General features: G+C 55.3%; 1 protein-coding gene across 3 annotated transcripts in view; it reads left to right on the top strand.

The window, feature by feature from the left end:
* The window catches only part of NUP214 (nucleoporin 214), a 77,414-nt gene extending 64,240 nt beyond the window's left edge, over window positions 1–13,174 (top strand). For 2 of the 3 annotated variants that reach the window (XM_058672213.1, XM_058672212.1), the window contains 5 exons: window positions 4,059–4,211; window positions 7,381–7,552; window positions 11,830–11,969; window positions 12,648–12,672; window positions 12,993–13,174. In XM_058672213.1, the coding sequence (XP_058528196.1) occupies window positions 4,059–4,211; window positions 7,381–7,552; window positions 11,830–11,969; window positions 12,648–12,672; window positions 12,993–13,026 (524 nt within the window). In that variant the 3' untranslated portion in view covers window positions 13,027–13,174. Of the gene's footprint in view, window positions 1–4,058; window positions 4,212–7,380; window positions 7,553–11,829; window positions 11,970–12,647; window positions 12,756–12,848; window positions 12,966–12,992 lie in introns of those variants that run through there. The other variant, XR_009246590.1, reaches the window with a different exon arrangement.
* Window positions 13,175–27,653: the final 14,479 nt, after the last annotated feature.

Genomic DNA, 27,653 nt, shown 5'->3' with positions numbered 1-27,653 from the left:
ATGGCAGTGCCCAGGCAAGACAAGCCAGAGGCACCAGTGCATGGAGTGGGCGTGTTCTGTGCCCACAGTCAGGCCTTGGCAGGACTGCTTCTCTCTCTCATCTTCAGAGCTACTCGCCCCTGGCATTTAAAACTCAGCACCTCTGTGAGTTGTACCCTACATAGAAGGACCCGCTGCCTCCTTCAGTCTTGGCACTGTAGAGTCAGTCTCTGAAAGACATTTGGGACTAAGGATGGACAAGCTATGTGGCAACCATCTGCAGGTGTCCAGGGCCAGATCTGGAGCTGTTATTGAACAAAGTGTTGTGGACAGTATACCTTCTGAGTATGTGCCAGCTTCTCATTTCAGTGATTTAAAGCTGCAGTGAGTAGGGCCTGCTGTCTGACACTACTTGTGTCTCATCCATATCAGTGCTGTATCAGGCGTCAGACCATGGTGACAGGTGCTTCTGCCAAATGACAACCCACACAAGAGAGGGGGGTGGGCTGTGCAAGCCCATATGAGAAAGGGGTGGGCTGTGGGTGTGTACATGAGACAGGGTGGGCTGTGGGAGTGCACACAAGACAGGGTGGGCTGTGGGAGTGCACACAAGACAGGGTGGGCTGTGGGAGTACACACGAGACAGGGTGGGCTGTGGGAGTACACACGAGACAGGGTGGGCTGTGGGAGTACACACGAGACAGGGGTGGAACTGTGGGAGTACACACAAGACAGGGTGGGCTGTGGGAGCGCACACAAGACAGGGTGGGCTGTGGGAGCACACACGAGACAGGGTGGGCTGTGGGAGCGCACACGAGACGGGTGGACTGTGGGAGTGCACACAAGACAGGGTGGGCTGTGGGAGTGCACACGAGACAGGATGGGCTGTGGGAGTACACACGAGACAGGGTGGGCTGTGGGAGTGCACACAAGACAGGGTGGAACTGTGGGAGTACACACGAGACAGGGTGGGCTGTGGGAGCACACACGAGACAGGGTGGGCTGTGGGAGCGCACACGAGACAGGGTGGGCTGTGGGAGCACACACGAGACAGGGTGGGCTGTGGGAGCGCACACGAGACGGGTGGACTGTGGGAGTGCACACAAGACAGGGTGGGCTGTGGGAGCGCACACAAGACAGGGTGGAACTGTGGGAGTACACACAAGACAGGGGTGGAACTGTGGGAGCGCACAGAAGACAGGGGTGGAACTGTGGGAGCGCACACGAGACAGGGTGGGCTGTGGGAGTGCACACGAGACAGGGTGGGCTGTGGGAGTGCACACGAGACAAGGTGGGCTGTGGGAGTACACACGAGACAGGGTGGGCTGTGGGAGTACACACAAGATACTGCTTTGAACTGCACTTCCTCCTCCCCTCATGATGAGAGTAGTCCACTAGCTCTGAAAAGACAAGCATAAGTGAAGTAGGCCCTTCTGCCATGTAACACTGTCCTGCCAGCCCAGGGGCTGTCTTCCCACATTTTCAGAAGCCAGAGACTTCCTTTTAGGTCCATTAGGAGAGAATAGAGAAATGTGTCCCCGCCAGACAGCTAGAGAGAAACAGACATCACTTTGTGCTGCTTTGTTCCAGAGCCCCTGGAGTGGACAGCGTGTGCAGGGTGCTGCCCATGGAACTGTAATGGTGTGATGCTCTGAGTCTGTGCAAAACGAAGACAGTGTAATTTTTAACCAGTGATCTATGTGTAACTATTTGGAGCATGAGTGACATGGAAAAAGTTCAGGGAGAAGAAGGGAAGTAATTTTTTCTTTCTTTTTGTCTTGTTGTTTGAGAGGCAGCATTGTGGAGAGAGCGTCCATTCGCTGGTTCTGATGGCTGCAACAGGCAGGGCCAGGCCAAGGCAAAGCTAGCAGCCAGGTCGGCCACGTGGATGCAGGGCCCCTGTCTCCTGGACCATTCTCCACAGCTTCCTCCAGCCAGTAACAGTTAGCTAGATCTGAGATGCAGCAGCCGGGACTTCAGCTAGTCCTGTGTGAGCATTGCAAGTGGTGGCTTTGCTTGCCATGCCATGATGCCAGCCCCAGGGAGTGGTCTCTCCTGAGTCCTGTGCACTGCACTTGCTCTGTGTTCATTGTGTCTTCCACACACACAGAGACAGCTTTGCAGGGTCAGAAATGCTACCCCTGTTTCCTGTGGGAATCCCATCCTTACCTAAGGTCACCGCTGTTTGGTTACCTAATCATGGTCTGTCTGCAAACTTGCTGCTCATTCTGCTATGCCAGGCTAAGAGGATCTTATAGACAGAGGGTTCTTGGAAAGCAAAATGGACGAAGAGTTCCAGACTCCAAGTGATCTTTTGACTTTCCAGGAGTTTGTGTTTGCCAACATTTCCCCAATAAAATCATTTTACCTTTCATTTCCTATGATTGTGCCAAGAAGCTGCAGCCTCTAATCTTGAACTTGCCTTTGTTTTACTCTCTGGGATTTGGCATTGGGAGCATAGCCAACCAGACCAAACAAAGGGATCAGCTGAGAAGCCTCTAGCCCACATCAGAGGACCTGGCACTACTGGGGTCACAGCCAGCCTCAGAGAGCTCGCTCAGGGGAGTGTTCGGTCAGCTGCACCGGAGGAGAAACCATCCTGGACCCCCACTTGCAAGCGTGGGGTCAAGGGAGGGCATCTCTGCTGCCAGGCTCCTCTTGGCAGCTGTGATCTAGAGAGCAGTGGTCGTGATGATGTGCTGGGGCCCTGCTGGCAGCCAAGTCCCCAACATGAGGCCGTGTATTTTCCTCGTCAGGTGCTGTGGATCCAAGAGTGTTGTACCCAGAAGGAGCTCACGACCTGGGGGTCCTGGGGGTGCTGGAGTCTGATGAGCCATTGCTCCCGTATCACTCCCTGGACAGCCGCCCTAGGCACTGCTCCCCGCCCCCACAGGCCCCCTAGGCACTGCTCTCCTCTGCTTTCTCCTTCCTGGAGCGTGCCAGCTGGCAATGTGTAGACCCCAACAGGTTCTGCCTCTGTCCCACCCAGCAGCAAGCTCAGCACACATCTCCCTTCCCGTTAGGCCAATGTCTGAGCATCCACCCTGTTTCAGGATGGCCTTGCCCCACTATAGCAGGGAGTACAAGTCAGTTGTACTGAGGCACCCTGCAGTCAGGTAGCATCCAGCGCTGTTCACTGCCTGAGCTCAGGGACAACTCAACCAGTACGGCTTTGGCTCTTTATGTTTTCTGCCAGGCGTGCGTTTCTTGTAACAGACAAAAAACAACAACAACAACAAATACATGCTTCCTACCCCATCTTGGTCTTTAGCTGTTGGTTTCGTTTTTGTCCTTCAGTTCTTGGAGCGGGTTCAGGGTGTGGCTGAGGGAGGAGTGACCCACTAGATGAGCACAGCGAGTCTGGGGCTTTCATGCAGCCTCTTGGCAAGAGGGAAGCTGCCAGGAAGGTTCGTGGCCCTCTCGGCCTCCTGCAGACCACCCTAGCTCCCGTTGGCCAGCAGTAAGGGGGGGCATGTTGGTGTTGAAAAGATTTTTGTATTTGAAAATCAGAATTTGAGAAGTGGAGGGGGAGAGGCCGGTTTTCATCCCACTGGTGGGCTCCACAAGCAGCGGTGGTGGCCAGGACTGAGCCGGAGCGTCCACGTGCGTGGCAGGAGCCCACACACGGGGGGCATCTTGAAAGGAGCAGCGGGACTTCGCTTGGCCAGTTCAGGTGACAGCAGTGGTGCCAAGCTTTCTACCAGAAGCATTGTGCTTGGCTTGGGTTTGTGCTGACTTGAGTTCCCTGATTGGTATTCCTGTGAAAGCTGCGCTCTCATGGAGGACAGCAGGTGGCTCCTGCTGCGGCCCTCACTCCTGGCGTGGGGTCAGCCCAGGCCACAGACACACGTGGTGAGTTTTCACCCAGAGCCTCGCGAGCCAGGCCTTTCCCTGCCTGTCAGATCATGCCAGCACCCATGAGCCTGGATGCCAGCGTGAGTTGAAGCTTCTTGGGGTGAGAAAGTCAGAGGAAGGACCCTTGCACGTGGGTGCATGGTGGAGCCTCCTTAGCTGGGCTGCCGTGTCGCTCCGTGGTGCTGGGTGCAGTCTCCCTCAGCACGCATGTCCCTAATCTCCAGATACCTCGAACCTGTTTGGCAACAGTGGAGCCAAGGCGTTTGGAGGCTTCGCGAGCTCGTCGTTTGGTGAGCAGAAGCCGGCTGGCACCTTCAGCTCGGGCGGAGGCAGCGTGGCATCCCAAGGCTTCGGATTTTCTACTCCGAACAAAACAGGTACTCTCCCCGCGTGTCTCCTGGGCTGGGTGGATGCGTGTTCACTTGAGTGTGAGCGCCTGCAAGGCAATGGCTGTTGAACGCTTCTCTCCAGGGAGGACCAAGCTGCTTGTCCTGCCCACATAGACTGCTCCTCACTGCGTCACCCTTGGAGGTCTCTTCCTGCTTGGGAGACGCACAGAGCACACACGGCTGCTGAGGAGTACCCAGTCTTGCTAGTACTTGCAGACCAGCAAAGGAGGTGACACTGAGGTGGGGCAGGAGAGCCCGGTATTCCACGTCCAGGTGCCCATTGCCGTGCTGGGCCAGCACACAGTGTGCTGGCCGCTTTTCCAAATGGCCGTTTTCCCTTTTTGCAGCCAGCGAATGCCCAGCAGCACGAGTTCTGGCAGGCCTGTCTGTACAGTGGCCTCTCTCCGTGTCTCTGCCCCACACAGGGGCTGATGGCCTGCCTCTCCGGACCCTGATGGAGACAGAGTGAGGAAGACTGTCTTCTCAGGAAAGGGGGTGGGGAGAGGCCGTTACTGGGCAAGTCAGCTGTTAACGCCAGTTCCCTGTGAGCAAGTGGCAGGTGGCCTCCCTCCTCTGTGTGGTCACTTTGAAACAAGGCTGTGTGCCACTGGGACTGTCCACACTTGGCCAAGGAGCTCCCCTGTGAGGACCCCAAGGACGCACTGTATACCACACCTTCGACAGAGAATAGACCACGAGTGGGCGCCATAACCTCCTTTTGCCATCCCCACACCCGAACACACACGCCAGTGTGTCCCGAGGCTCTGAGCCCTCGTCAGAAAGGACTGAGCTAGTGGGCTTCCTGCGTTGCTAAGACCTGTCCTGCGTTTGTCCCAGCCCTAGAAGTGCATGTCTTGGTGCTTCTGCTTTTCTCGTCTATGCCCCTCACCCTGGGTTCATCACGCTGCCCTGGATTGGAGTCCCACCCTTTGTTTCTTCATTGTCCTCCGACCAGATTACTTACCCCAGGAAAAGCACCCAGATTGAGCACACTGCCTCCGACGTGCCTGAGCTGGGGGCTTGCTGCAGAGGTGGTACAAGGGGCGCCCTGCTGCAGAGCTGCGCGGGCTGTCCACGCATTGCTGTTTATCCCCCAGGCCCCGCCAGCACCACACAGGAGGACAAAGTGCCTGAAATAGAGACGCCAGCCTTGCTGCCCATGCCGCGCCCGGGCCAGAGGCCTGCGGACAATCCCAGCATCATGGAGCAAGGCTTTCAGTCAGGTGGTCTGCCAGGATCTTTGTAAAATGCCCGTGGTATCACCTCCTTCAGGAAAGCAGTGTTTGGCGCTCATCTGCTGGAAGTCACCCAGGAGAGGACCACAGGCGGGAGGACCTGGCGGGTCCTGGGCACCTCACTGCTGGCCCTGGCCCTCTGCGGCTCCCTTCCTGACAGTTGGTGACACCAAGGGGAGCAGAGGGTACACAGCGGGTAGTAGGGAACGTGTAAGTCATGTGGGTTGTGCACCAGCCCGTCTCGCCCTCCACCTGCTGGCCGAGGTAGGGAGGTGAGTGCTCTGTCAGCCTGCATTTCCTCCCCCGGTGCTTGGGGACACATACAGCAAGCCTTCCCCATAGCTGACACGCGGGGGACCAGGAGAGAGTTTGTGGTTGCCTCTTGTAGAGAAGAAAATGCCGGCAACACAGCCCGGGTAGAATGCGGCCCCTCCCAGCATCAGGTGGTACTTCCTGTCTCCCGAAGTACGGCCAGACCACACGGTCTCCTGTTCGCTCTGGCTGTGACCCAGATCCGTGGCCTGGGCATTTCTGTGCACCTTGACCCTGCTGTGCCCTGTCCGTGACTGTCACACTGACTGCTCACTTTTCACTCACCTCCCAGCAAGTCTAAACGATACTGGGTCCGGCACTAGATAAAGGCCCAAGTGTCCAGGAAGAGGGTGCAACCAGATCTGGAGGAGTGTTCAATAATTCAGCTGCAAGGCTTTTTTAGCACTTTTTTGTTTCCAGTCTGTTATATTTGTGACCAACAGTCTCATTATCATGGCTGAAATTTCACTCAAGGTTTTAAAATGCTGAATGCTTACCCAAAGCTGAGGCAGCAGAAGGTCCGTCCTCAGCTGTGCAGGTGCTGCTGGCGGCCACCAAGCTCGTGATTGGGTCGTGACATGCAGGTGTCTGGGCACTCACCTGCAGCTCTGTGTCCTTCCTATTTGCAGAAACTTGCGGTGTGATACTGAGCCTCTCAGAACAGTCACGTCCCAAAGCAGGGAGAGCAGCTCTCATGTCCTTGGTTGTCACTTGGCCACCGGGACGCCCCCAGCATGGTCACTAGCCCAGCACTCATTGCCCAGGGCATGCATGTGTGCCCGCAGGTGCACGGTCACCAGAGCCTGCTGTCTTGGCAGGGCTTTTCCCAGCACCCTGGAGGCTTGGGATCCCTCTCAACACAGGAATTTCCCCAGGGCCAACTTCCCACCCTGTCTGTGACCATGACCATGACCATGACCTGACCCTTTCCTGCAGTCACCTGTGCCAGGCCTTGGCCAGCCTGTGGCCGTCAGGCGGTTCTCGCAGGTGCCAGCTGATTGTGTGAGATTTATGCAGCAGCCATCCTACGAAAAGCAGCCGCTGGGGACAGCTGAAGCAGGCCGTCCCCCCCACGGGGAGGGAGGGTGGAGGCAGGTGGAGGCCATGTGCAGCCAGCAGGCTGTAAATAAATAAAAGCTCCTGGCTGGGTGCCTGCAGGTGCCTCTCGCTGTCTCTGCCGTGACCCCGTTCACAGGTGCCAGAGCAGACTGTAGCCTCGGATTGTGGTATGCATTTCTCCACAGCCAGATCCTGTACCCCCACGTGCTGGCACCTTAACCATGCGTCTGGCGAGCAGTCCCCAACAGCTCAGGGGGTGGGGAAGGACTGCCGGGCACCAGGGGCCTCCGTGGTGGGCCACTCGCTCAAGGTGTCACAGAACTGGCCAGTCTACCTCCACATGGGATTTGGGGCTCTTCCAAGCAGACCCCAGGCTCCTCTGATAAAAGTTTTGGGTTGGTTTTTTCTCGTTGGTTGAAGGTGTGGCCCGTCCCTTAGTGGTTTGTGTTGGGGTGTCTAACCTGTTTGCCCTTCCTCTGTGATGCGGTCTCACTGCTCAATGTCTTCCTCTCTCCTTTCTTCCTATTTCTGTTTGCCTCTGTTTTGCTCAGGTGGCTTCGGTGCTGCTCCAGTGTTTGGCAGCCCTCCTACTTTTGGGGGATCCCCTGGGTTTGGAGGGGTGCCAGCATTCGGTTCAGCCCCAGCCTTTACAAGCCCTCTGGGCTCGACGGGAGGCAAAGTGTTCGGAGAGGGCACTGCGGCCGCCAGCGCAGGAGGATTCGGGTAAGCCATGTCGGGGCGCCAAGGGTTCCCCCAGGCACAGTGCTTTCGTCTGAGGAGTTCTCAGTTTCCCCACTCCGGGCGTGAGGTGACAGCTCCTCCTCAGATCGGCAAGCCAGGCTCGGGGAGGGGGCCTCCTGGTCCTTTCCTGGGGAAGCCAGGCTCTGCTGGGCATGGAAGGTGAGGTTGGCCATTGAGCCACGCTGGACATCACACGCCCTGCTGTCCTGCTGGGGCTGTGGGAAGGCAGATGGCCACAGGTTCCTGTGTGCTCCCTGTCAGTGTACCTCACAGCAGTGGCTCAAGACAGGAGGGCTGCCGGCAGCCAGATCAGCTGGGACAAAGAGCACAAGTGGGTGCAGAGGCAGGGGCCCAGCCAGCGCGCTGGCCTCACTAACCCCGTTCAGCCAAAGGCTCCGCTGTCATCAGTCATCACCTTCAAAACCTCCTGGGCTCGTGCCTAAGGGAACTAAGGATTTTTTTTTTATTATTATTATTATTTTTTGTCATTACACTTTTTTGAAGACTTGTTTTTATTTGAATGAGTCAGAGAGAAAAAGATCTCCCATATGCTGGTTTACTCCCCAAATAACCACAACAGCCATAGCTGGGCCGGTCTGAAGCCAAGAGCCAGGAGCTTCCACTGGGTCTCCCATGTGGGTGCTGAGTCCGAAGGCTTTGGGTCGTCCTCTGCTGCTTTCCCAGGCCATGAGCAGGGAGCTGAATGGGAAGTGGAACAGCTGGGACGTGAACCTGCGCCCATGTGGGATCCTGGTGCTTTAGATAGGCTTAACCTGCTGTTTCACAGTGCCAATTCCAAGGAATTTTTTTATGAAGCTGATATATATATAATGTAAAATTGACCATTCTATTAAAATATTTATTAGAGACTGCTAATTATTTCCCAAATGCCCATCAGCCAGGGCTGGCTAAATCTGAACCCAGGATCCCAGAACTCACCCAGGACTCCAAAGTCAGCAGCAGGCCCCAGGTGCTTGGGCTGTCCCGGCTGCTACCCAGGGCCACCAGTCAGTAAGAAGCTGGACTTGGAAGCAGAGCCGAGACCAGAACCAGGCAACACTCCTACTGCCGTGCCCAACACCCACTCCTTTCCTCATCGTGTTTCAGGCATGCAGTTCAGAAGAAATTATTCAGGGGTCAGCGTTGCGGGATAGCTGGTTAGGCCATTGCCTGGGGTGCTGGCTTCCCTATGGGCGCCAGTTTTTTGGATTTTTTTAAACCTTTTAGTATTATTGTTTTATTTTGATAATCTTTACATAGTTGATTAGGACACAAAGGGTCAAGGGCTACAGCAAAGTGGATTAAGACCATTGTTTCCACATTCTCTTTTTTTTTTTTTTTTTTTTTTTTCTGTATCTGGAGCAAGGTAGGTGATAAAGGGAGAAGCCCCACCCACCCATCCCAGGGCCCCGATGTGGGGCATGCTCTGAGGGATCTGTTCCAGTGGTTTCGATAGTTCAACAGTCTGAATTGCTGCCAATCTCGCCATTCCAAGCACGGTGAAATCTCTCCAGAATCCACTGGCTGACATAGTCCACCTTAGAGTCTCCATTTGCCCAGATTTTCACTGCCAACCGGTGGCTGGGGTAGTTGATCAATTTGTTCTGTCCTCCATCCTCTGTTGTGGTCCCAGGTGTCCTCTGCCAGTTCCAACTGACTGCCGTATCCTCCATGTGCACCTGGACATGCTGTCCACTGCTCCATTTAAGCCACTGAGGAGACCCAGCTCTGACCCCTACGTTCCACAATCAGACCATGGAACCTGCAGTTCTCTCATGGTTGGGGTTCTGAGTCCGGCAATTCAGTTGGAGGGATCCCTATAGAAACTTAATCTAAGGTGATCCCAGCCCTGGTGCTTGTGTGTGCTCGCCAATACGGGGTCCAGCACAGTCCGTCACCCCAGTCAGCTCGTACTTACGCTGGTGGTTGCAGTGGCTGGGTCATCTGTCTCCAGCCCTGTCTTTTATAGAAACCAAGCCTGGTCCACACCCAGACACAGCTCATACATGGCTCAATATGGGCAGAGACCTAGACTAGCCCGTCCTACACCTACCCTGGTCCTCCAGAGCACCAGTTGGTGCTGGAGTCTAGCCCAGTCCATGCTTTTTGGGCGCCAGTTCTTGTCCTGGCTGCTCTACTTCTCATCCTGCTCCCAGCCGATAGCCTGGGAAGACGGTGGAGGATGGCCCAAGTGCTTGGGCCCCTGCGCCCGCGTGGGAGACCCAGTGGAGTTTCAGACTCCTGGCTTGGCCTGCCCCAGGCTCAGTTGTTACAGCCACTTGGGTTGTGAGCCAGCAGGTGGAAGATTCCTCTGCTTCTTCCCCTCTCTCTCTAGCTCTGCCTTTCAAATAAGTTATTTAAGTGGATTCATGTTGTTGTGGCACCTACTCCCAGAACGTTGCCATCTTGCAGAGTTAGACCGCTCTCCTCCCCCACCCCAAGTCCTAGGGTCCTGCTGGTGCCTTTCTGTCTCTCTGAGTTAGACTGCTCAGGAGCCCCGTGTAAATGGAGATCCTCGGGGAGAAGGAGGAAAGGTACTGACATGTTGGACACCTTGTCCTCTGCTGGGATTCTTCTGCCTGGGGGTCCCCGCCCCGCAGTGCTAGGCCACGTGCAGTGCTGGACACCAACAGCATGTCCCTGCTTGGAAGTAGAGGGGTCAGTGGGGCCACTCCGCCGTCCAGGCCGCTCTGCTGCCTGTGTGCAGCCTCACAGGAGAGTGCCACGTGAGGGGCTCTGGGACTTCAGAGCAGCCTCGGCCATGCCAGCAAGTCCCCCGGAACCTCTGGTGACAACTACAGCGTGCCTCTTTGCTGGCTGTGTCAGCACTGAAGGAGACTCCAACACTGACCCCCAGTGCTAGCGTCAGGATGGGGTAACTTCATTTTGGGGGAATCAGTGGTGTAGTTGGCAAGATGGCAGCATCTTTATCTTGAAAATGAAGTATGATATTTCATACCTCCTCTCCCTGAAAGAGGCTTGGCCAGCCGACACAGTGGCATAGCAAGTTCATCCTCCAGCCTGTGACTCCAGCATCATAACCGGGTGCTGGTTCACGTCCCGATGCTCCCCTTCTGAGCCAGCTCCCTGGTAATGGCCTAAGAAAGCAACAGAGGATGGTTCAAGGCCTTGGGTCCCTGCGCTCATGTGGGAGACCCCAGAAGAAGCTCCTGGCTCTGGGCCAGCCCAGCGGTGGCCATGGCTCCTATTTGCAGAGTGAACCAGCCGATGGAAGATCTGTCTCTCCTCTCTCTCTGCAACTCTGACTTCCAAAACACAAATCATATTTTTAGAAAAGTAAAGAAAAAAGCAAGGAGGCTTGGATATTTTAAGGGAGTAGTGCAAGATCAGGGAAATCGGGACAGGAGCCCCAGGGCCTGGCTAACCTAGACTTCATGCCCGAGCTTGGTGCGCCCGGCAGCCACAGCAAAGCCCACAGCCCGCTTCCCTGCCACCATGTGCTCCCCGGAGTCGGCTTGCCCTTCTGTATCCTGACATGCTGCTTGGTTCCTTTTTTCTGGAGCGAGGCTGGCAAGGACTGTCTGGCTTCCTAAACCTCTGAACCAGCGTCCTGGACCTCAGGCCTGACGACAGGCCCGGGGCAGGTGCAGGAAGGAACAGGCCCCGTGCTGAGGAGCACAGCCCCAGGCAGCTTTCTTTCTGTTTTTAAGATTTAAAAAAATCTTAAAAATCTGTTTTATTTATTTGAAAGGCAGAAAAAGCAAAAGATTTTCCATCCAGATTGTCTCCCCAAAAGGCCGCAGCAGCCAGGAACCCCACCTGGGTCTGCCGCGTGGGTGCCAGGACCTAAGCACACGATTCTGAATGAAAGGCTTGGGAACTGGACGGGGCAACGGGGGCTGGGCAGGACATAGAATTGTAGGCAGGCAGTCTTAATCCAGCACCAAAAGTCCCTGGAGTCTGGGCTCCCATTTTGAGTTGGAGAAGGATGGTGGATAAATAAGAAATCCTGGGACTGAAGAGTTGTCGCAGACAAGCCAAGAGGTGGGCCACCACCTCATTTGCAAATGCCCTGGAGCCCAAGCTGGCCCGGGGACGGCCACTGCCAGCCCGGCTGCATGGCCTACTGCAATCCTATGCTGTTCCTCCCAAAGCTCACAGTCCTTGCCTCAAGGTCCTAGCCTTGTTTCTCCCCTGATGTCACCTCAAAATACGTGTGGCAGGCTTCCTGAGGCTTGGGATGGCAGGCCCGGCCGGGAGGCCATGGTGCTCACTGTCCGTTCCTCTCTTGAACCCAGGTTCGGGAGCAGCAGCAACACGGCCTCCTTCGGGACCCTGGCGAGTCAGAACGCTCCCACCTTCGGGTCCCTGTCGCAGCAGACCCCTGGCTTTGGGACCCAGAGCGGCGGCTTCTCCAGCTTCGGCTCAGGCTCCGGAGGTAGGCAGCGGGTAGCATTCCCTGGCAGGGCCCAGGCTCCCAGCCCTTTAAACAAAAGGAGTGAGTGAGTGTTTTCGCCTCACTGCTCATTTTAGGTTTTTGAAAGCTAAAAGTGATTGAAAAAAATCAAATGTTCTTTTTAGGTTTTAATTAGACTCGTACTATTGTACTATTTCTTACTGAAAGAAATGACTGGCTTGATTTTTTTCTTATGATTTGAGAGCTCTACCAGCGGCCAGGTGGAAGAGGGTTTCACTGGGAGCTCAGCAGGTGAACCAGGCGTAGAACTGCCCGTCCTGCTGGTTGGCTCAACTCATCCACCAACAGACGCAGAGTGGCAGAGCCCAGGCAGGCAGGTCAGGAACAGTGGATTTCACAGCGCAGAGCCACTTCAGGCACCACTTTGCTTTAAAATCCAAACCGGCAGCTTGTGCGGGCGCGGAGTTTCAGCGTCATCTTCCTTTGCCAAGTGATGTGTGAGGTCCCTGCAAAGGGGCAGAGGGCAAACAGCCGAGGTCTTCCCAAGGGGATGGGTGTGAGACCCTCTGCCTCCAGCGGGGGTGGGGACAGGGCAGGACGGGACATGGCTCCTGCCTGTCCCAGAGGGTCGGGGTGAGGAGGCACCAGGGCCACTGGGCTCTCATGTCTTGGGGTGACTGACCCTCTGATCTCTTACAGGATTCAGCTTTGGCTCATCCAGCTCGTAAGTACCCTTGTCCCTTTTTGGTTCTGACACTTGGAAATTGCAAGCGCTGAATAAGAATGGCAGGGTGCGTGCTAACTGATGTATGCAGGCTCTGTGCGTCGGGGTTTCCGTCTCCCTGGAGGCGGGAGGAGTGAGCTGCAGGCCTGGCTTCAGGGACTTGCTGGTCTCTGCAGGCAGGCAGCAGGTGCCGGGCCTCATCCCAGGGCCCAGGGCTCAGAGCCAAGGACGGGGTGGGGGTGCTTCTCCTGGGCTCCTGTCAGTATCTGTAGCTTCCTGCTGGCCACAGGCTAGGGGCCCATCCCTACGTCCCCCTGCAGGTCCGTCCAGGGCTTTGGCGGCTGGAGGAGCTAGGAGATCGTGTCCTTCCGGTTCCTGTGAGCAGCTGCGGAGCGGGCTGATGGACCCTTGCGACACGCACACCCGAGAGGAGCTGCAGAACCATGACCGCAGACGCCTCGTAGCTTTGTTTTTTATATTTTCTGTTGAGCTCCCCCTGCAATTAAAGTCACTGTTTCCAAACGGAGTGTCTGTGGTTTTTTCTGGACCAGCTAAGGAGAGCAGTTGGTCCATTTCTCCGTGGTGCCTCGGGCTGTAGGATGTGCTCACGGATGGCATCAAACATCGTTCCCTGCCCTGGCCTGTGTGGGCCTCAGGCCACACACACACACAGAGGAAGCAGGGGCCAGCAGCACTGCCTACTTCTGGGGTGTGCCTCTGCCATGCTGTCAGGAACCTCGGTGGGCCAGCCCCGCCTGTCGGTGACGTGCCGCAGCAGTGGCTTGGAGCCACTGGGGTCTCGGAGGCAGTAGGGCCTATGAGAGTGCTTCTGGAATGATACGGGCAGGCAAACAGAGCGCGTGGCAGGGTGCAGCCCCTCCCACGACTGCCTTCCAGCCTGCGGAAGAGGCAGCCCCATAGGTGAAGATGCCATTGGTCACCCGACTTGCTCAGTGCAGTGTTGACACCTGGGCTGGACCCTGGCATGCTGTTACAGCTGCTGCCAGCAAGGGGTGCAAGACGTTGCCCAGTGTGGGCTGGCCCGGCCTGGCAGGCACAAGTTCAGTTGCTAAGAGCCCTAACTTCTATCCGATGCAACCTCCTGCAGGCCTGGGGACCCGGGCTTCCTGGGTAGTCGCTGACAAACGGCCTTCTTGTGTCAGGGTGGCTCCAAGCACCTGTCCTGCTCTGAGCCCACACCGTCCGTGAAGGCGCTTTGGCTGGGGGTCCCAGCAGGGGAGCGTTTGGGAACCTGTCTTCTAACGGCCATGTGGGTATTTATGACATCATTCATGGGCCATACAAGATTCTCCAAGGTTGACCTGCTGTAGGTTTGGTGAGTATCAAGTCCCAGCCCACAGTACCATAGGCCAGATCAGACGTTCAGCACTCACTCCTGGTTAGACCTTTCCATGTTGGAATTTGTATTTATGGGCCTGGCCTGATAGCCTAGTGGCTGGATCCTCACCTTACATGCACTGGTTCATATCCTAGCTGCTCCACTTCCCATCCAGCTCCCTGCTTGTGGCCTAGGAAAGCAGTCGAGGACAGCCCAAAGCCTTGGGACCCTGCACCCGCGAGGGAGACCCGGAAGAAGCTCCTGGCTCTTGGCTTCAGATAGGCGCAGCTCCACTTACTTGGAGAGTGAATCTTCAGTGGATAGAAGATTGATCTCTCATTCTCTCCCTCCCTCTCTGCAAATCTGCCTTTCCAATAAAAATATTTTTTATTTTTAAAAGCTATTTATTTTTATTAGAGGGGCAGATTTGCAGAGAGACAAAATCAGATCTATCCACTGGATTACCCGTTCCAAATGTCTGCAGCAGTTGGAGCTGAGCCAGTCCGAAGCCAGGAGCCAGGAGCTTCTAGCTCTCCCACACGGGTGCAGGGTCCCAGGGCTTTGGGCTGCCCTCGTCAGCTTTCCCAGGCCACAAGCAGGGAGCTGGATGGGAAGTGGAGCTGCCGGGACACAAACCAGCCCCATATGGGATCTGCTGTGGGATTGCCTGCTCCATTTTTTTTTTTTTTTTTTTTTTTTTTTTTTTTTACATATTGGTAAAGAAGTTTCAATGAAAGTTTGGCACATGATGTTTTTTGTTACAGTCAGTGAGACATTCTTGGTTTTGGCAGTTTGCTTGGGGAGGCTGGCCCACAGTGACGTGTCCACTATGCCTTAGGCAGATTTGTGGGGCTCCATCCTGCACCTACCTCAGCCTTACCTGGGACTTGTGTCCAATGTAGAGTGACCAGGTTTCATCCAGGAGTGCTGGGTCAGCAGACCTGCAGGTGGCCTGGACACCCAGGGGGCACAGGGAGGGAGACCAGCATGTTCTGTGGTCTCACAAGCTCTAGCCAATCCTGCCGGGTGCCAGGAGCTGCCAGCACAGCCGAGAACTGAAATTGAGTCACGCTGCCTAGGGCTGACTGCAGTTGGTGAGAGCTGGGTACCTGGTGGGCACCCATGTAGATGGAAGAGCCTGGCACCTTGCTGTCTCCTAATCACCTGAGGCCATTGGCCACAAAACAGTCTCCCACTGGCTCCGCTCTCGCCGGTTCATATACAGGGACATCTCATGACGGGCTTTAGGGGAGCCATGGAACTGGAGCCGCCAGGATTCCAACTCTGCCCTTAGCATGCCATCCTACCCACCAGTCCCCCCCACCCCAGGCCCGTCTTCCACCCCCTGCTTCCCCCAAGGGTCCTTTTTTATAAATAGAAGCTGGTCCGGCCTAAACCCTTGACCTCACATTCTCTGTGCTAATCCCGTCGAGGTGGCATGCGACATCTCCCCGCGCCCCCCCGTAAGGCCCTGTCAGCTGTGCTCAGCCAGATAACACTTGCACCCAAGCGGAATGTGCAGCTGGCATGGGAGTTCTCTCCATGCTTTTCTGGGGTCTCTTACAGCAGCGGGTGGCAGAGGTCAGCTCAGCCAGCCCTGATCCCCGGAAGCCCAAGCTGCCAGGATGTCTGGGAATACAGCTGGTGCGCCTCGAGCAGATGACAGCAGAATGATGGAGTCGGGGTGAGAAGAAGGGGCCACAGCTCCCACACAGGTCCCTGGGGAGGGGGCATCCCAGCTCTCCCTGATCTCTGTGTAACCCAGGAAAAGAGGGCTCGGGGGCAGTCCTGCCTCTCCCAGACACAAAGGCCGCAATTGCTCTGTGTCCTAGGGCAGCACAGGGTGGGTTTGCTGGGCTCAGGGAGCAAAGCACATGGCCTCCGGTGTCCTGGATGTGGAACACAGACTAGGAGCGACTCCGTGGGCATCTGCACAGCGTGAGGTGGGACGTGCAGCACGCTGTGCGGAAATAGCCCTCAGCGAGGCCAGGTGCTCGCCGCCAGCTCCGGCCTTGCTCCCACCTGCCTGCAGCTGCAGCCTGGAGGCACCTCGTGCCTGGCTGTCAGGTGTCTCCAGGACACAGCCTGTCACCCGGGCAGGGGCTGCCCCTTGTGCCCTGCACCTGCGGTGGGGCCGTGATTCTGTGTTGACCCGGGCAGAGGAGGCCAGAGCGAAAGGAGTGGAGGACCGCACTGAGAAGTCCCTTTGCTCTGTTGGCAATAGCCTTGACTGCTCCCCACCCAGGAGCGTCCAGAACATCCAACCCCACTTCCAGGAACATGTTCCCTTCACAGTTCATCCAGAGGAAGGATCTTTCTGGAACTATTTTTTGTTTGTTTGTTTGTTTGTTTTATTTTTATTGGAAAGTGAGATACACAGAGAGGAGGAGAAACAGGCCAGCAGCTCCGAGGGCTCCTCCCGGCTTCCTGTGCCCTTGGCCCTGCAGGCAGCAGCCCCTTCTCACCAGGTTTCTGTTCTGTAAACCCCAGCAAGACACCAGGAGGAAGAGCCCAGGCCCCTCCTCACTCTCTCTCCTACTTCATCTTTTCATTGATTTCCCTTTGTAGTTGTTTGTTTCTAAGATGTATTTCTTGGAGCCAGCTTTGTGGTGTAGCAAATAAAGCCGCCACCCAGGATGCCGGCGTCCTGTGGGTGCGAGTTGTGTCCTGGCTGCTCTACTTCCGATGCAGCTCTCCGCTTATGACCTGGGGAAAGCAGCCAAGGGCAGCTCTCGGGCTTGGCCCGCATGTGGTCCGAGCTGGGTCTCCTTGTGCTCTTGTGGTCTGTCTCTCCTTGAAGCATCACTTCCCGGGGCGTCAGGCTCCTGGGACCTTGTCCTGACAAATGCAGCTTAGGTCCTGGGGCCAGACAGTAGGGTAGCCTTCTTCCTGCAAGTTGTATGGCTCCCGCATGTCCCACCCCCTTTTAAAATTTGCTTATAACAGAGCTGCAGTTCATCAGGTGCCCCACATGGACTCAGGTGTTCTCCAGCATCGGCAAGTCGAACCCTCCCAGCTAAATGTGGCAGCCCCGCCTCTTTCAGGTGAGAAAGTGCAACCCAGCGAGGAGCCGATTTTGCCCAAGTGACACACCAAGTCATTCCTGGGGGCAGCACAGCACTTCCGCCCTGTTCCTGGCCATCACCCCTCTCCCCCAGGATAGCTGTTCAAATCAGAGCAAGGACACGTCCCCTTAGTGCTGGACATCTCTCACCCCTGCCCCAGCCACCCAAGAGTGAGCTGTCCTTGCCCCACGCTGCCATGTGTGACTTTTTTGTTTATTCATTTTATTGTTTTGAAAGGCAGAGTTACAGAGAAAGAGAACTCGTACCCACTGGTTCACTCCCCAAAAGGTCACAATAGCCAGAGCTGGACCAGTCCAAAGCCAGGAGCTTCTTGCAGGTCTCCATGTGGACGCGGGGCCCAAGCACTTGGGCCATCCTTGGCTGCTTTTCCAGGCCATGATCAGGAAGCTGGATCAAAAGTGACGCAGCTGGGACACAAACCTGCTGTGCCACAGTGACCCCAGCTTGTGGCTTCTTTCATTTCATTTTCTCATCTAAGCAGGAGCCTTAGGCAGGAAGGAGGGTTGGGATTGAGGTTGGGGGTGTTGAACTGCAGTGGGCCCAAACCCATGCGGATGGGGCCTTGCAGGTCCCAGGCCCCTCTGCTTGCTGCCCGCCCACCTGCCCTTTGCTGTTACTTCTAGGGTCTGAGTTGGAGGCTTTCCAGAGACCCACTGGAGGACAGACCACACACCCACGGCCCAGCAGCAGTGGCTGTGTCAGTAGGCGCCTCTTATAAATAGAAGCCATCCAAAGCACACAAACTGGCCGGAGATCCTCCACATTGTTTTCAGGCTGAGATTCCCGGCCGCGGTGGGGGCGGGGAGGAGCGAGGGGGGGTGGCGGTGGGGGAGAGGGGAGCTGCAGCCTGCCAGGCCTGTGGCACCTGGCCGGCCCAGCACCTTGCTGTGAGGGCTAGGAGGGGAATCAGGTGGGGACCGAGCCCTCTGCCCAGCTCTGTCCCCTTCTTGGGGGACTGTCCCTGCACTTTGGGCACTTCTCTGCAGGCCCCGTCTCCTCCGCAGTCTAGGTCACTCTGTCCTTGTCCCTTCTGGGGCATCCGGCTGGCCCCCCTCTGCTTGTCTGCGGCCCCTGCCTCGCTGTCTGCTGACTTAGCAATTCTAAAAAATGGGTTTTTTTATCTTCTATCTGCGGATTCATTCCCCTCAAAGAGCTACAACGACCAGGGTTGGACCCAGGCCAAATCCAGAAGCCTGGAATCCATCTGGTCCTACTTAAGGTGGTAGGGGCTCAAGAACTTGAGCCATCTTCCGCTACTTTCCCAGGCACATAAGCAGGGAGCCGGATGAGAAGGGGGACAGGACGGCGCTGCCCAGCTCTAGGGGCTGCTGCCTCCCACGCCAGCTCCAAGATGGGAAAATTCTTTACCAACTTCATGTGCTAAAAAGACTTTCACCTTGCCTCCAAATCTAACATCGAAAGAGTATGGATGGCAGAGCAGAAAATATCAAATGCCAAGAATTGACGCCAACAGTATCTCGGCCGAAGAGTCATGATAACAGGCAGCTTGTGGGAGACGAACCTGTGAAGAACAGCCTACTTCCCGTGTGAGGCCCCACCTGGAGCTACAAGAGAAAATCGAGAGGAAGAAGAGACTGAGACCAGTTAGAACGGCGGAAAGGAGCCCCCGAGAAACACGGCCAAGAGCACATGCCATCAGAGCTCCGCCATGTGGTATTCAGGTTCAAAATGTGAGGCTCCTCTTCCTCTTCCTCTACTGACAATTCAGAAAGCAGTAGTGAAAGTGGGAGTGGCAGTAAAGGGAAGAAAAAAGAAAAGAAGTAAAGCAAGCATTCAGGGAATAAAAATGATTCTGAAGAGAAGGACGAATCTAAGCAGAGGAAACTTTGTGAGGAACTTTCTAGCAGTCACAGCAGGAAACAGCCAAGGAAAAGCCTGGGTTTTTAAAACAGGAACCTTCTGGAGAGAATAGCAAAGGGAGCCATTCTGATAGTGACAGTCCAGAAGCCATCATCCTGGCCCAGACAGGATCTGAAGACACACAGGGAGCAGCAGAGGCCATGGCGGGAGGGGAGGAGCCCTGGTGGCTACAAGCAAAGGGAGCCGGGAAGGCGGCCACAGTGGAGTCCCTGGGAGGAGTGGGATGGAGGAAGTGATGCCAGGAGCCAAGGGACACACGACCACAGAGTAGACACACACAGGAAGCTAGCAGCGATGCAACGGCCAGAAGAGCGAGGGAGCATAACAGTTATCTGGGAACAAAACCTTCTCCATTTCCTTAATGAGTACCTTTAGGAAGGGCTAATTTAAGCCCTATGTGTTTCTAATAATAATAATAATAATAAGCTTTTAAAAAAGAAGTGGGGCAGCTGGGACATAAACCAGCACCTGTGTGGGACGCTGGCATGACAGGCAGCAGCTTAATTTGCTGTGCCACGATGTTAGCGCCTAAACACGTGGCACAGGAGCAGCGATTTATTTGCACGCCAAATGGTTTGATTTTGTCCAACCCTCCCCGCCCCCAACATGGGTCAGCTCCATGAGGCCAGGCACCATGGTAGCCTTGCCAGTCCACAGCCTTGGGAGGCAAGTGGTGAGCCAGTTCTCCTGGAATGACTTTCTAGAAAGCAGCCTGAGCTGAAGCTAGAGCCCAGCGGGGCGGCAAGGGAGGAGGGCACGTTAATAAAGGATGGCAGCGCAGGGGCTGACGGCACAGTGACCCAGGCCAGCCAGGCCCTGGGGAGGGCACAGCCGGGGGCAGGAGGCTACCTCTGTCCCCAGGCAGATGTGCCACCCGGAGTGTGGGGACACGGCCAGGCACAGAGCCACTGGGGGGCTCACAGGTGGCTATGCCATCTTCCTGTGAGAGGCACCCGTGTTGGGCATACACTCCTGAAATTCCCCCAACTTAGCGCTGGCATCAGCACCCATACCAGGAATGGGACTCCAAGAGCCTCCTTCCCAGAGGGTCACCCCTCGGCCTTATCCTGACCCTAGAGGGTACAGTGCCAGACCCTGGGGGAGCCCAGCTATAACTCCATGTCCAGTCAGTCCCTTCAGGGAGGGAGGGTAGCTGAGTACTGAAGCCCCCTGCACCCACTGAAAGGTCAGCCTGCTGGATCCTGAGTGACTAACGGAGGCAGTGTTGTAGCACAGCGTGTTAAGCCAACACCTGTAGCAAGGCTTTACTTCTGATCAGGCTTTAACTCCTTGCTCGGGCACCTGGGATGGCAGCAGAGGATGACCCAAATGCATGGGCACCTGCCACCACCCATGTGGGAGACCTGCATGGAGCTCCCCAACTCTCGCCTTTGGCCTGGCCCACACCTGGCTGGTTGCAACCCACTTGGGAAGTGAACCAATGCATAGAAGATCTCTAATGCTTGCTCACCTGTTCTGCCTTTCAAATAAATAAATAAATCTTAAAAATTTTAAAAGGAAGGAGGATCTGAACGGATATAACAGCATCATTATCACCAGCCAATATTCTCGGGAGTTAGAACCCCTCAAATCTTGAGCTATTTGCTTTTCAAAGGCTTCCGACTTCTTTGCTGGGAAGTGAAACGACAACAGTGGGTTCTCAGACTCTGCGTCTGGGTTTGTGAAGCACAGCCGAGCCTGGGCATGCGCCCCAGGGCTAGGCTCATCTGTTTATCACCACCAAGCAGCAGGTGCAAGTGTGAGCATCCGCAGCTCCTCCTCCCGCCTTGGCCCCACCCTGGAGCTGTGGTCCTTCCAGCCCGGTTGGCCTCATGGGCACTGGGGTATCTCCTTTTTAGATGGTAACAGGAATAAACACTGCCCTCATGACCTTCAGGCCAAGTGGGTGTCGGACTGCGCAGTGCGGCTGTCGACCTCGCGGGAGGACGCTTGCTGTGCGTCCGCCCCCCGCGAGTGCAGCACGCGCACGCACACAGCGTGGGGGTGAGGCCGCGGCCGTCTGCAGCCAAGTGCTTGTCATCCAGGTCCTCTTGTCTCAGGCTGCATCACTGGCTGCAGCTGTTGTGTTCCCAGAGGGATAGGCGGCAAAGCAGGCCTGCCAGGGACTTGGAGGGGGCGCAGGACCTCTCCGGACACAGTACCAAGACCCGCAGGCAGTGACTCAGCCCAAAACCGTGGGGGTGCCCAGGCTCAGACAACAACGTCCCAGCTGCAGGACTTTGGGAAGATCCCTTCAGCTCTTGGCACCTCAAGTTCCCCGCCTAGGAGAGGGAGAATGATAGCTTGTCCTATCTTCTCCCTAGATGCTGACTGTGAGGCAGGTGCCATTGCGGCACAGGGAGGCAGCAGGATGTGGCAACCCCCAGTCCTGCCCATCGCGCTTGAATAGCTTCCGGTCTCTCCAGGACTCCTGGGCCTGTGGCTATGGTCAAAGGGCTGATGGGAGATCTAAGTCGCTTCCTTAAAATAAATGAAAGCGGGCCCAGCGCCATAGCGTAATGGTTAAGGTCCTCACCTTGAACGCGCCCCGGGATCCCATATGGGCGCCGGTTCTAATCCCAGCAGCTCCACTTCCCATCCAGCTCCCTGCTTGTGGCCTGGGAAAGCAGTTGAGGACGGCCAAAAGCCTTGGGACCCTGCACCCATGTGGGAGACTCGGAAAGAAGTTCCTGGCTCCTGACCGGAGTACCACCAGTCGTTGTGGTCACTTCGGAAGTGAACCATAGGACAGAAGATCTTCCTTTCTGTTTCTCCTCCTCTGTGTATATCTGACTTTGCAATAAAAATAAAATAAATGAAGAAAATAAGACCCAACACTAGCTTTTGTTGAGACGTGAAGGTAAGCAGTTGGTGCCACAGTTGTAATGTCCCCGGGACACTCGCATCTCCTACTAGAGTTCCTACCCTTTGAGTCCAGCTTCAGGCGAGGAACACCATTGGGAGGCAGCAGGGATGGCTCGAGGGACGGGCCCCTGGCACCCTGGGAATCCCTGGCTTCAGCCCAGGCTGTTGCAAGCATCAGGGGAATAAACCAGCAGCTGGAAGCTCTCTCTCTGTTCTCTGCCTTTCATATCAAATAAAAATAAGTAAAAATATTTTTAAATAAATATAAAAAACACATATGACAAACAGATGGGGGAGACGGGAAGCCAGTATGGTAGCCAAGTAGCTAACGCCCTTGTTTTGCATGTGTCGGGATCCCATATGGGCGCCAGTTCGTATCCCAGCTGCCCCACTTCCCATCCAGCTCCCTGCTTGTGCCCTGGGAAAGTAGTTGAGGACGGCCCAAAGCCTTGGGACCCTGCACCCACGTGGGAGAGCTAGAAGAAGCTCCTGGCTCCTGGCTTTGGATTGGGTCAGATCCAGCCGTTGTGGCCACTGGGGAGTGAACCAGCTGATGGAAGAGCTGTGTCTGTCTCTCCTTCTCTCTCTAAATCTGCCTTCCCAGTACCAATAAATATATCTGCTTAAAAAAAGATGGGAGAAGATGTATCATTATAGCACAACTTAAAAAAAATAAATCTAGGGCCCGGCGGTGTGGCCTAGTGGCTAAAGTCCTCGCCTTGAATGCCCCGGGATCCCATATGGGCACCGGTTCTAATCCCGGCAGCTCCACTTCCCATCCAGCTCCCTGCTTGTGGCCTGGGAAAGCAGTTGAGGACGGCCCAATGCATTGGGACCCTGCACCCGCATGGGAGACCCGGAAGAGGTTCCAGGTTCCCAGCTTCGGATCGGCGCGCACCGGCCCGTTGCGCTCACTTGGGGAGTGAATCATCGGATGGAAGATCTTCCTCTCTGTCTCTCCTTCTCTCTGTATATCTGACTTTGTAATAAAATAAATAAATCTTAAAAAAAAAATAAATCTAGACTGGCTCTATTTTTTATCAAAGTGGATTTCAGAGCAAAGAATATTACTTGGGATCAATGTAGGGCTGATGTCAAGATGAGCAAACAGGACAGAGTCAAACAGGGAGCCGCACAGGGGGCCACTCGGTCTGCAGCAGAAGTGCAAAACGAGCACAGTGGGGAAGTGGAGTTTTCAACAAGCACGGCTGGACTCACCGGACACCACAGTTGCATGGACAGAGATCCAGCTGAGAGCGCCACCCCGTCCCGGCTGGCCTCTTGAGCCCAGCTTCCGGCTGACGCGCTCTCCGCGAGGCAGCCACAGATGGCTTCCGCCCATCACATGGGACACTCAGATTATGTCCCCCATCCCAGGGGTCCATCTGGCCCAGCCCTAGCAAAGGTAGGCATTTTGGAGCCCTTGCTCGAATAAATAAGTACATTTTTAAAAATGGGAAAACTTTCACTTTCTGGTCTGTACCGTGTACACAGTGAATTCACAATGGGTGGTAGACATCTGTGTAGAATGTGGAGCTGTAAGCGTTCAAGAGAATTAAAGACTTGGCAGTTGCCCCGAGCACCGTCTGGGGTCCGGTGTGGTGGCACAGCCAGTTAGCCTGCCTCTAGGGATGCTGATGTCCCATATAAGAGTGCCAGATCAAGTGCTGGCTACCCTGTACTTCCGGTGCAGTTGCCTGCTAGCACACCCGTGAGGGAGTTGGGTCCCTGACGCCCCAGGGGAGACCCGGAGGGAGGCGCTGATGCCTGCTCCCAGTCTGGTCCACGGAGCCCCGAGGCAGGGAGAGCTCCGAGGCAGGGAGGTAGCACGTGGGAGCTCTCCCTGCCTCTCTGTGTCTCACCCTCTCTGTCACTCTGCCTTTCAAATAAATCTTTTCTTAAAAAAAAAAAAAGCTTGTATCCTATTAAAAAATGTTTTTATTGGAAAGGCAGATCAGATTTATGGAGAGAAGGAGAGACAGAGGAAGATCTTTCATCGCTGCTTCACTCCCCAAGCGGCCACAACAGCTGGAGCTGAGCCAATCCGAAGCCAGGAGCCAGGAACCTCTTCCAGGTCTCCCACGTGGGTGCAGGGTCCCAAGGCTTTGGACCGTCTTGACTGCTTTCCCAGGCCGCAGGCAGGGAGCCGAAGGAAAGTGGAACAGCCATGACACAAACCAGCACCCATATGGGATCCCAGTGCTTACCAGATAGATTTAGCCAATTGAGCCAACATTTGGGCCCTGTATCCTATTTTTTTTTTAAATGAGCAAAAACTATCAAAGTATTAATAGGGTCAACTTAATCAGAATTAAGAATTTCCATTCTTCAGAAAATATTAAATGGCAAGAAAGCTCCTCATGGCAGATATATTTCTAAATTCAAACTAGAAACTCTGAAGGCCATTAATGAAAAAATAGGCCCAGGGGGGCGGTGAAGGATGTCCAAAGCCTGGGGACCTTGCACCTGCACGGGAAACCTGGAAGAACATCCTGGCTCCTGGCCTCAGATCGGTACAGTTGGGGCCGTTGCAACCACTTGGGGAGTGAACCGGTGGATGGGAGATCTTTCTCTCTGTAGCTCTTTGTCTCTATAATTCTGACTTTCTAGTAAAAATAAATAAATCTTAAGTTAAAAAAATAGAAATGAAATCAAAGCAGGCAATCTAGTGCTGTATGGAACAGGCTAAGCAGCCCCCTGCGGTGTCCACATCCCACAGGGCCGCTGCTCCACTTCCATCCAGCTCCCCGCCTGTGGCCTGGGAAAGCAACAGAGGACGGCTCAAGTGCTTGGGACCCTGCACCCACACGGGAGACCCGGAGGAAGTTTCTGGCTGCTGGCTTCGGATCAGCCCAGTTCTGGCTGTTAGCGGCATTTGGATGGTGAGCCAATCAATGGATGATCTCTGTTTCTCCTCTATAATTTTATCATTCAGAAAAAATAAATAATTCCTTCTTAAACAAAAAAAGAGAAAACACCTATTATGTGAGCTGCCACCCACTCCCAGGCCATTAGCCGAGAGAACCGAGAGCTTGCAAGGACCGTGGCGTGTGAACTAACATTTGCAACAAGCTTGGTGGTGACAGCTCCAACCTGAAGCCACCCAGCTGCTCACGGGCAGGTGTTAAGCAGAGCAGGTGTACTATGCACACCTACTGTGTGAAAGAAGCCAGTCGGGAGAAAATTTTTTTAAAAATTACATCCTGGATGACTCCATTAATGCAAAAATCTAGAAAATACAAACTCCTGCTAGTGACAGGAAGCAGAGTTGTGGGTGTGTGGCGAGGGGGCAGGTGGAGCAGGGCGGCAGAGGCAGGTCCCGGAGCAGGTGGGGACCGTGAGGGCGGGGGCTGCTTCCTGTGTGGGCTGTTTGATGGTGGCAGGTGTGCACCACGCCAGCACCATTAGCTCGGTCACCCCCACAGGAGGCCACTGCCTTCAAACCAGTCTCAGAAACACTGCCCTTCCTTCTGCCTTCTCTAGGAAAAAAAAAAAAAAAGAGGGAGAGAGAATTCTGGGGCAGTCACTTCTCAGAGTGTCAGTTCGATTCCACCTGCTCCATTCTTGATGCAGCCAACCTGCCCGGGAAGGAGCAGTGAAGGCCCGAGTGCCTGTGTTCCCAGCACCTGCGCAGGAAGCCTGGCTGGAGTTCATGGCTTCTGGCTGCTGTGGCCCTTGGGGCATAAACCACCAGGCTGAACTTCTCTCGCTCTGCCTTTCAAATAAACAAACCTGAGAGAGACAGGAAAAAAAAATATTTTTTTTTGATGATTTATTTGAAAGGCAAAGAGCGAGTGATCTCCTATCAACTGGTTCATTCCTCAGATTGGACCAATGGTCTGTGCTGAACTGGTCTAAAGCCAGGAATTAGGAGCTTGTTTCAGGTCTCCCACACGGGTGCAGGGTCCCAAAGTTTTGGGCCGTCACTGACTGCATTCCCAGGCCACAGGCAGGGAGCTGGATGGGAAGTAGAGCTGCTGGGATTAGAACCGGTGCCCTTATGAGATGCTGCTACTGCAAGCAGTGGCTTTACCCACTGCACCATAACGCCAGCCCCAAGAGAGAGAATTCTAAACAGTTCTGATGGCAGGTGGTCAGGCTAGCAGGGAGCCACTGTGCAGGCCCAGGTACACCTGGGGCGTGAATCCAGTCTGTCTCTTCTCCGCAGCGCAACCAGAGTCATGTTCTGTGGCTGTCATGCCATGGGTGAGGTAGATCTGCTCCCCTCGGTTCCAGCTTGTGGGGTCCACCAGCACAGATTTCAGGAGCCCCAAGCAGCTCATGACAAAGTGGCGCTTTCTCCTGGAGTGTTTGTCTCCCCAGGTCGCTCACACACTGGGGTGCCTCTAGACCCCTGGCTGTTACAGATGCCTATGTGACAAACATCTGTCCTGCAGGATCACCAAGTGCGCCTCCCCTGCACCTCCCCTCCGAGGGCCACGGAATCAGCTCGGTGCAGTCGGCCGTGCTGCAAACCCACCGCTGTCCCGTGGGCTTCACCTGCGCAGGAAGTAGCAGGCTGTTTACAGGAAACGCTGCAGCCCAGCACAGAGTAGCCTGCTCAGCGCTTGTGGGACTGCTCCATCCGCCACACTGCAGGGAGGAGCTGCTGGCACCAGCTGCAGGCCCGACTCCCAGGGGCCCTGCTGGGCAGAACTACTCCCTCATGGGAGGTGAGAAGTCCCCCAGAGGAGCTCAGTTTCCACTGCTCACAGCCAGATCTGCAGCCCAAACCAAGGGAGGACAACTGTGCGCCAGAGTCCGCATCCCTGGCACCAGCCCACAGCAGCACACGCTGCTGGCCCAGTGCGAGCAGCTTGGCTCTCCGGATGATGCGTATTCAGGTTTAAAAGCAACTGAGACACCCACGTTGACACCTTGGGCCTCTCAGCTTCTTCAAGGTCACCCTTAAGGCAGCTTCACTAGGGCGCTTGGCCAAGGCTTCTCCTTGTCCTTACCTTGGTTCTCCTGCACAGAAATATCAGGTACGGAGGAAGGGGAGGGCTTCCTGGGTACCGAGCTTCTGATGTGCACAAAGAGAACATTCTGGGGAAGGTTGCATGGCAACACAAACATGCATCCCAACAGTGCAGCATGGCCCACAAAAGGCAGGTATCGTGTGTTTTCAGTCACAATTAAAAGTCAAATAAATAGAGGCCCATGCCCTGGCAAAGTAGGATAAGCCTCCACCTGGAGTGCTGGCATCCCGTAGTGGCACCAGTTTGAGTCCCGGCTGCTCCAGTTTTGATCCAGCTCCCTGCTTGTGGCCTGGGAAAGCAACAGAGGACGGCCCAGAGCCTTGGGACCCTGCACCTGCGTGGGAGACCTGAAAGAAGCTCCTGGCTCCGGATCAGTTCAGCTCCAGCTGTTGTAGCCATTTGCAGAATGAGCCAGTAGATAGATTCTCTCTCTCTCTCTCAACTCTGCCTTTCGAATAAAAATAAAGCAATTTTTGTCTAAAAGTAGAATAAAGACAAAATCCTGAACACCACCAAAGACTGAGTGTGTAGAGGCCAATGAAAGGTGGCCCTGACCTGAGACCTCCAGGAGATGAGAGCTTCCAGCCGCCCAGAGAGGAAGGCAGCGCTGGCCGTGGCCCGCAGCCATGAACATGGCAGTGCAAGGGGACAGCAGCCACCCCAGTACCCACATCGCCACGTGAGCATTCACGGACGTGGCGGTCAGCAGTGGCAGCTGCGGTCCAGATGTGAGTTCCATGTACCCCCTAAAGGTTCATGTGTTGGAATCACGGGGAGAGGCAGCGGGGCCTGCTGGGAAGTGGCTAAGTCACTGAGGCCACTGCTGTCTGG

This window comes from Ochotona princeps, chromosome 14, assembly GCF_030435755.1.
Source record: "Ochotona princeps isolate mOchPri1 chromosome 14, mOchPri1.hap1, whole genome shotgun sequence".
In the NCBI taxonomy this organism is placed as follows: domain Eukaryota; kingdom Metazoa; phylum Chordata; class Mammalia; order Lagomorpha; family Ochotonidae; genus Ochotona; species Ochotona princeps.
This window is presented reverse-complemented; position numbering and strand designations above follow the sequence as displayed.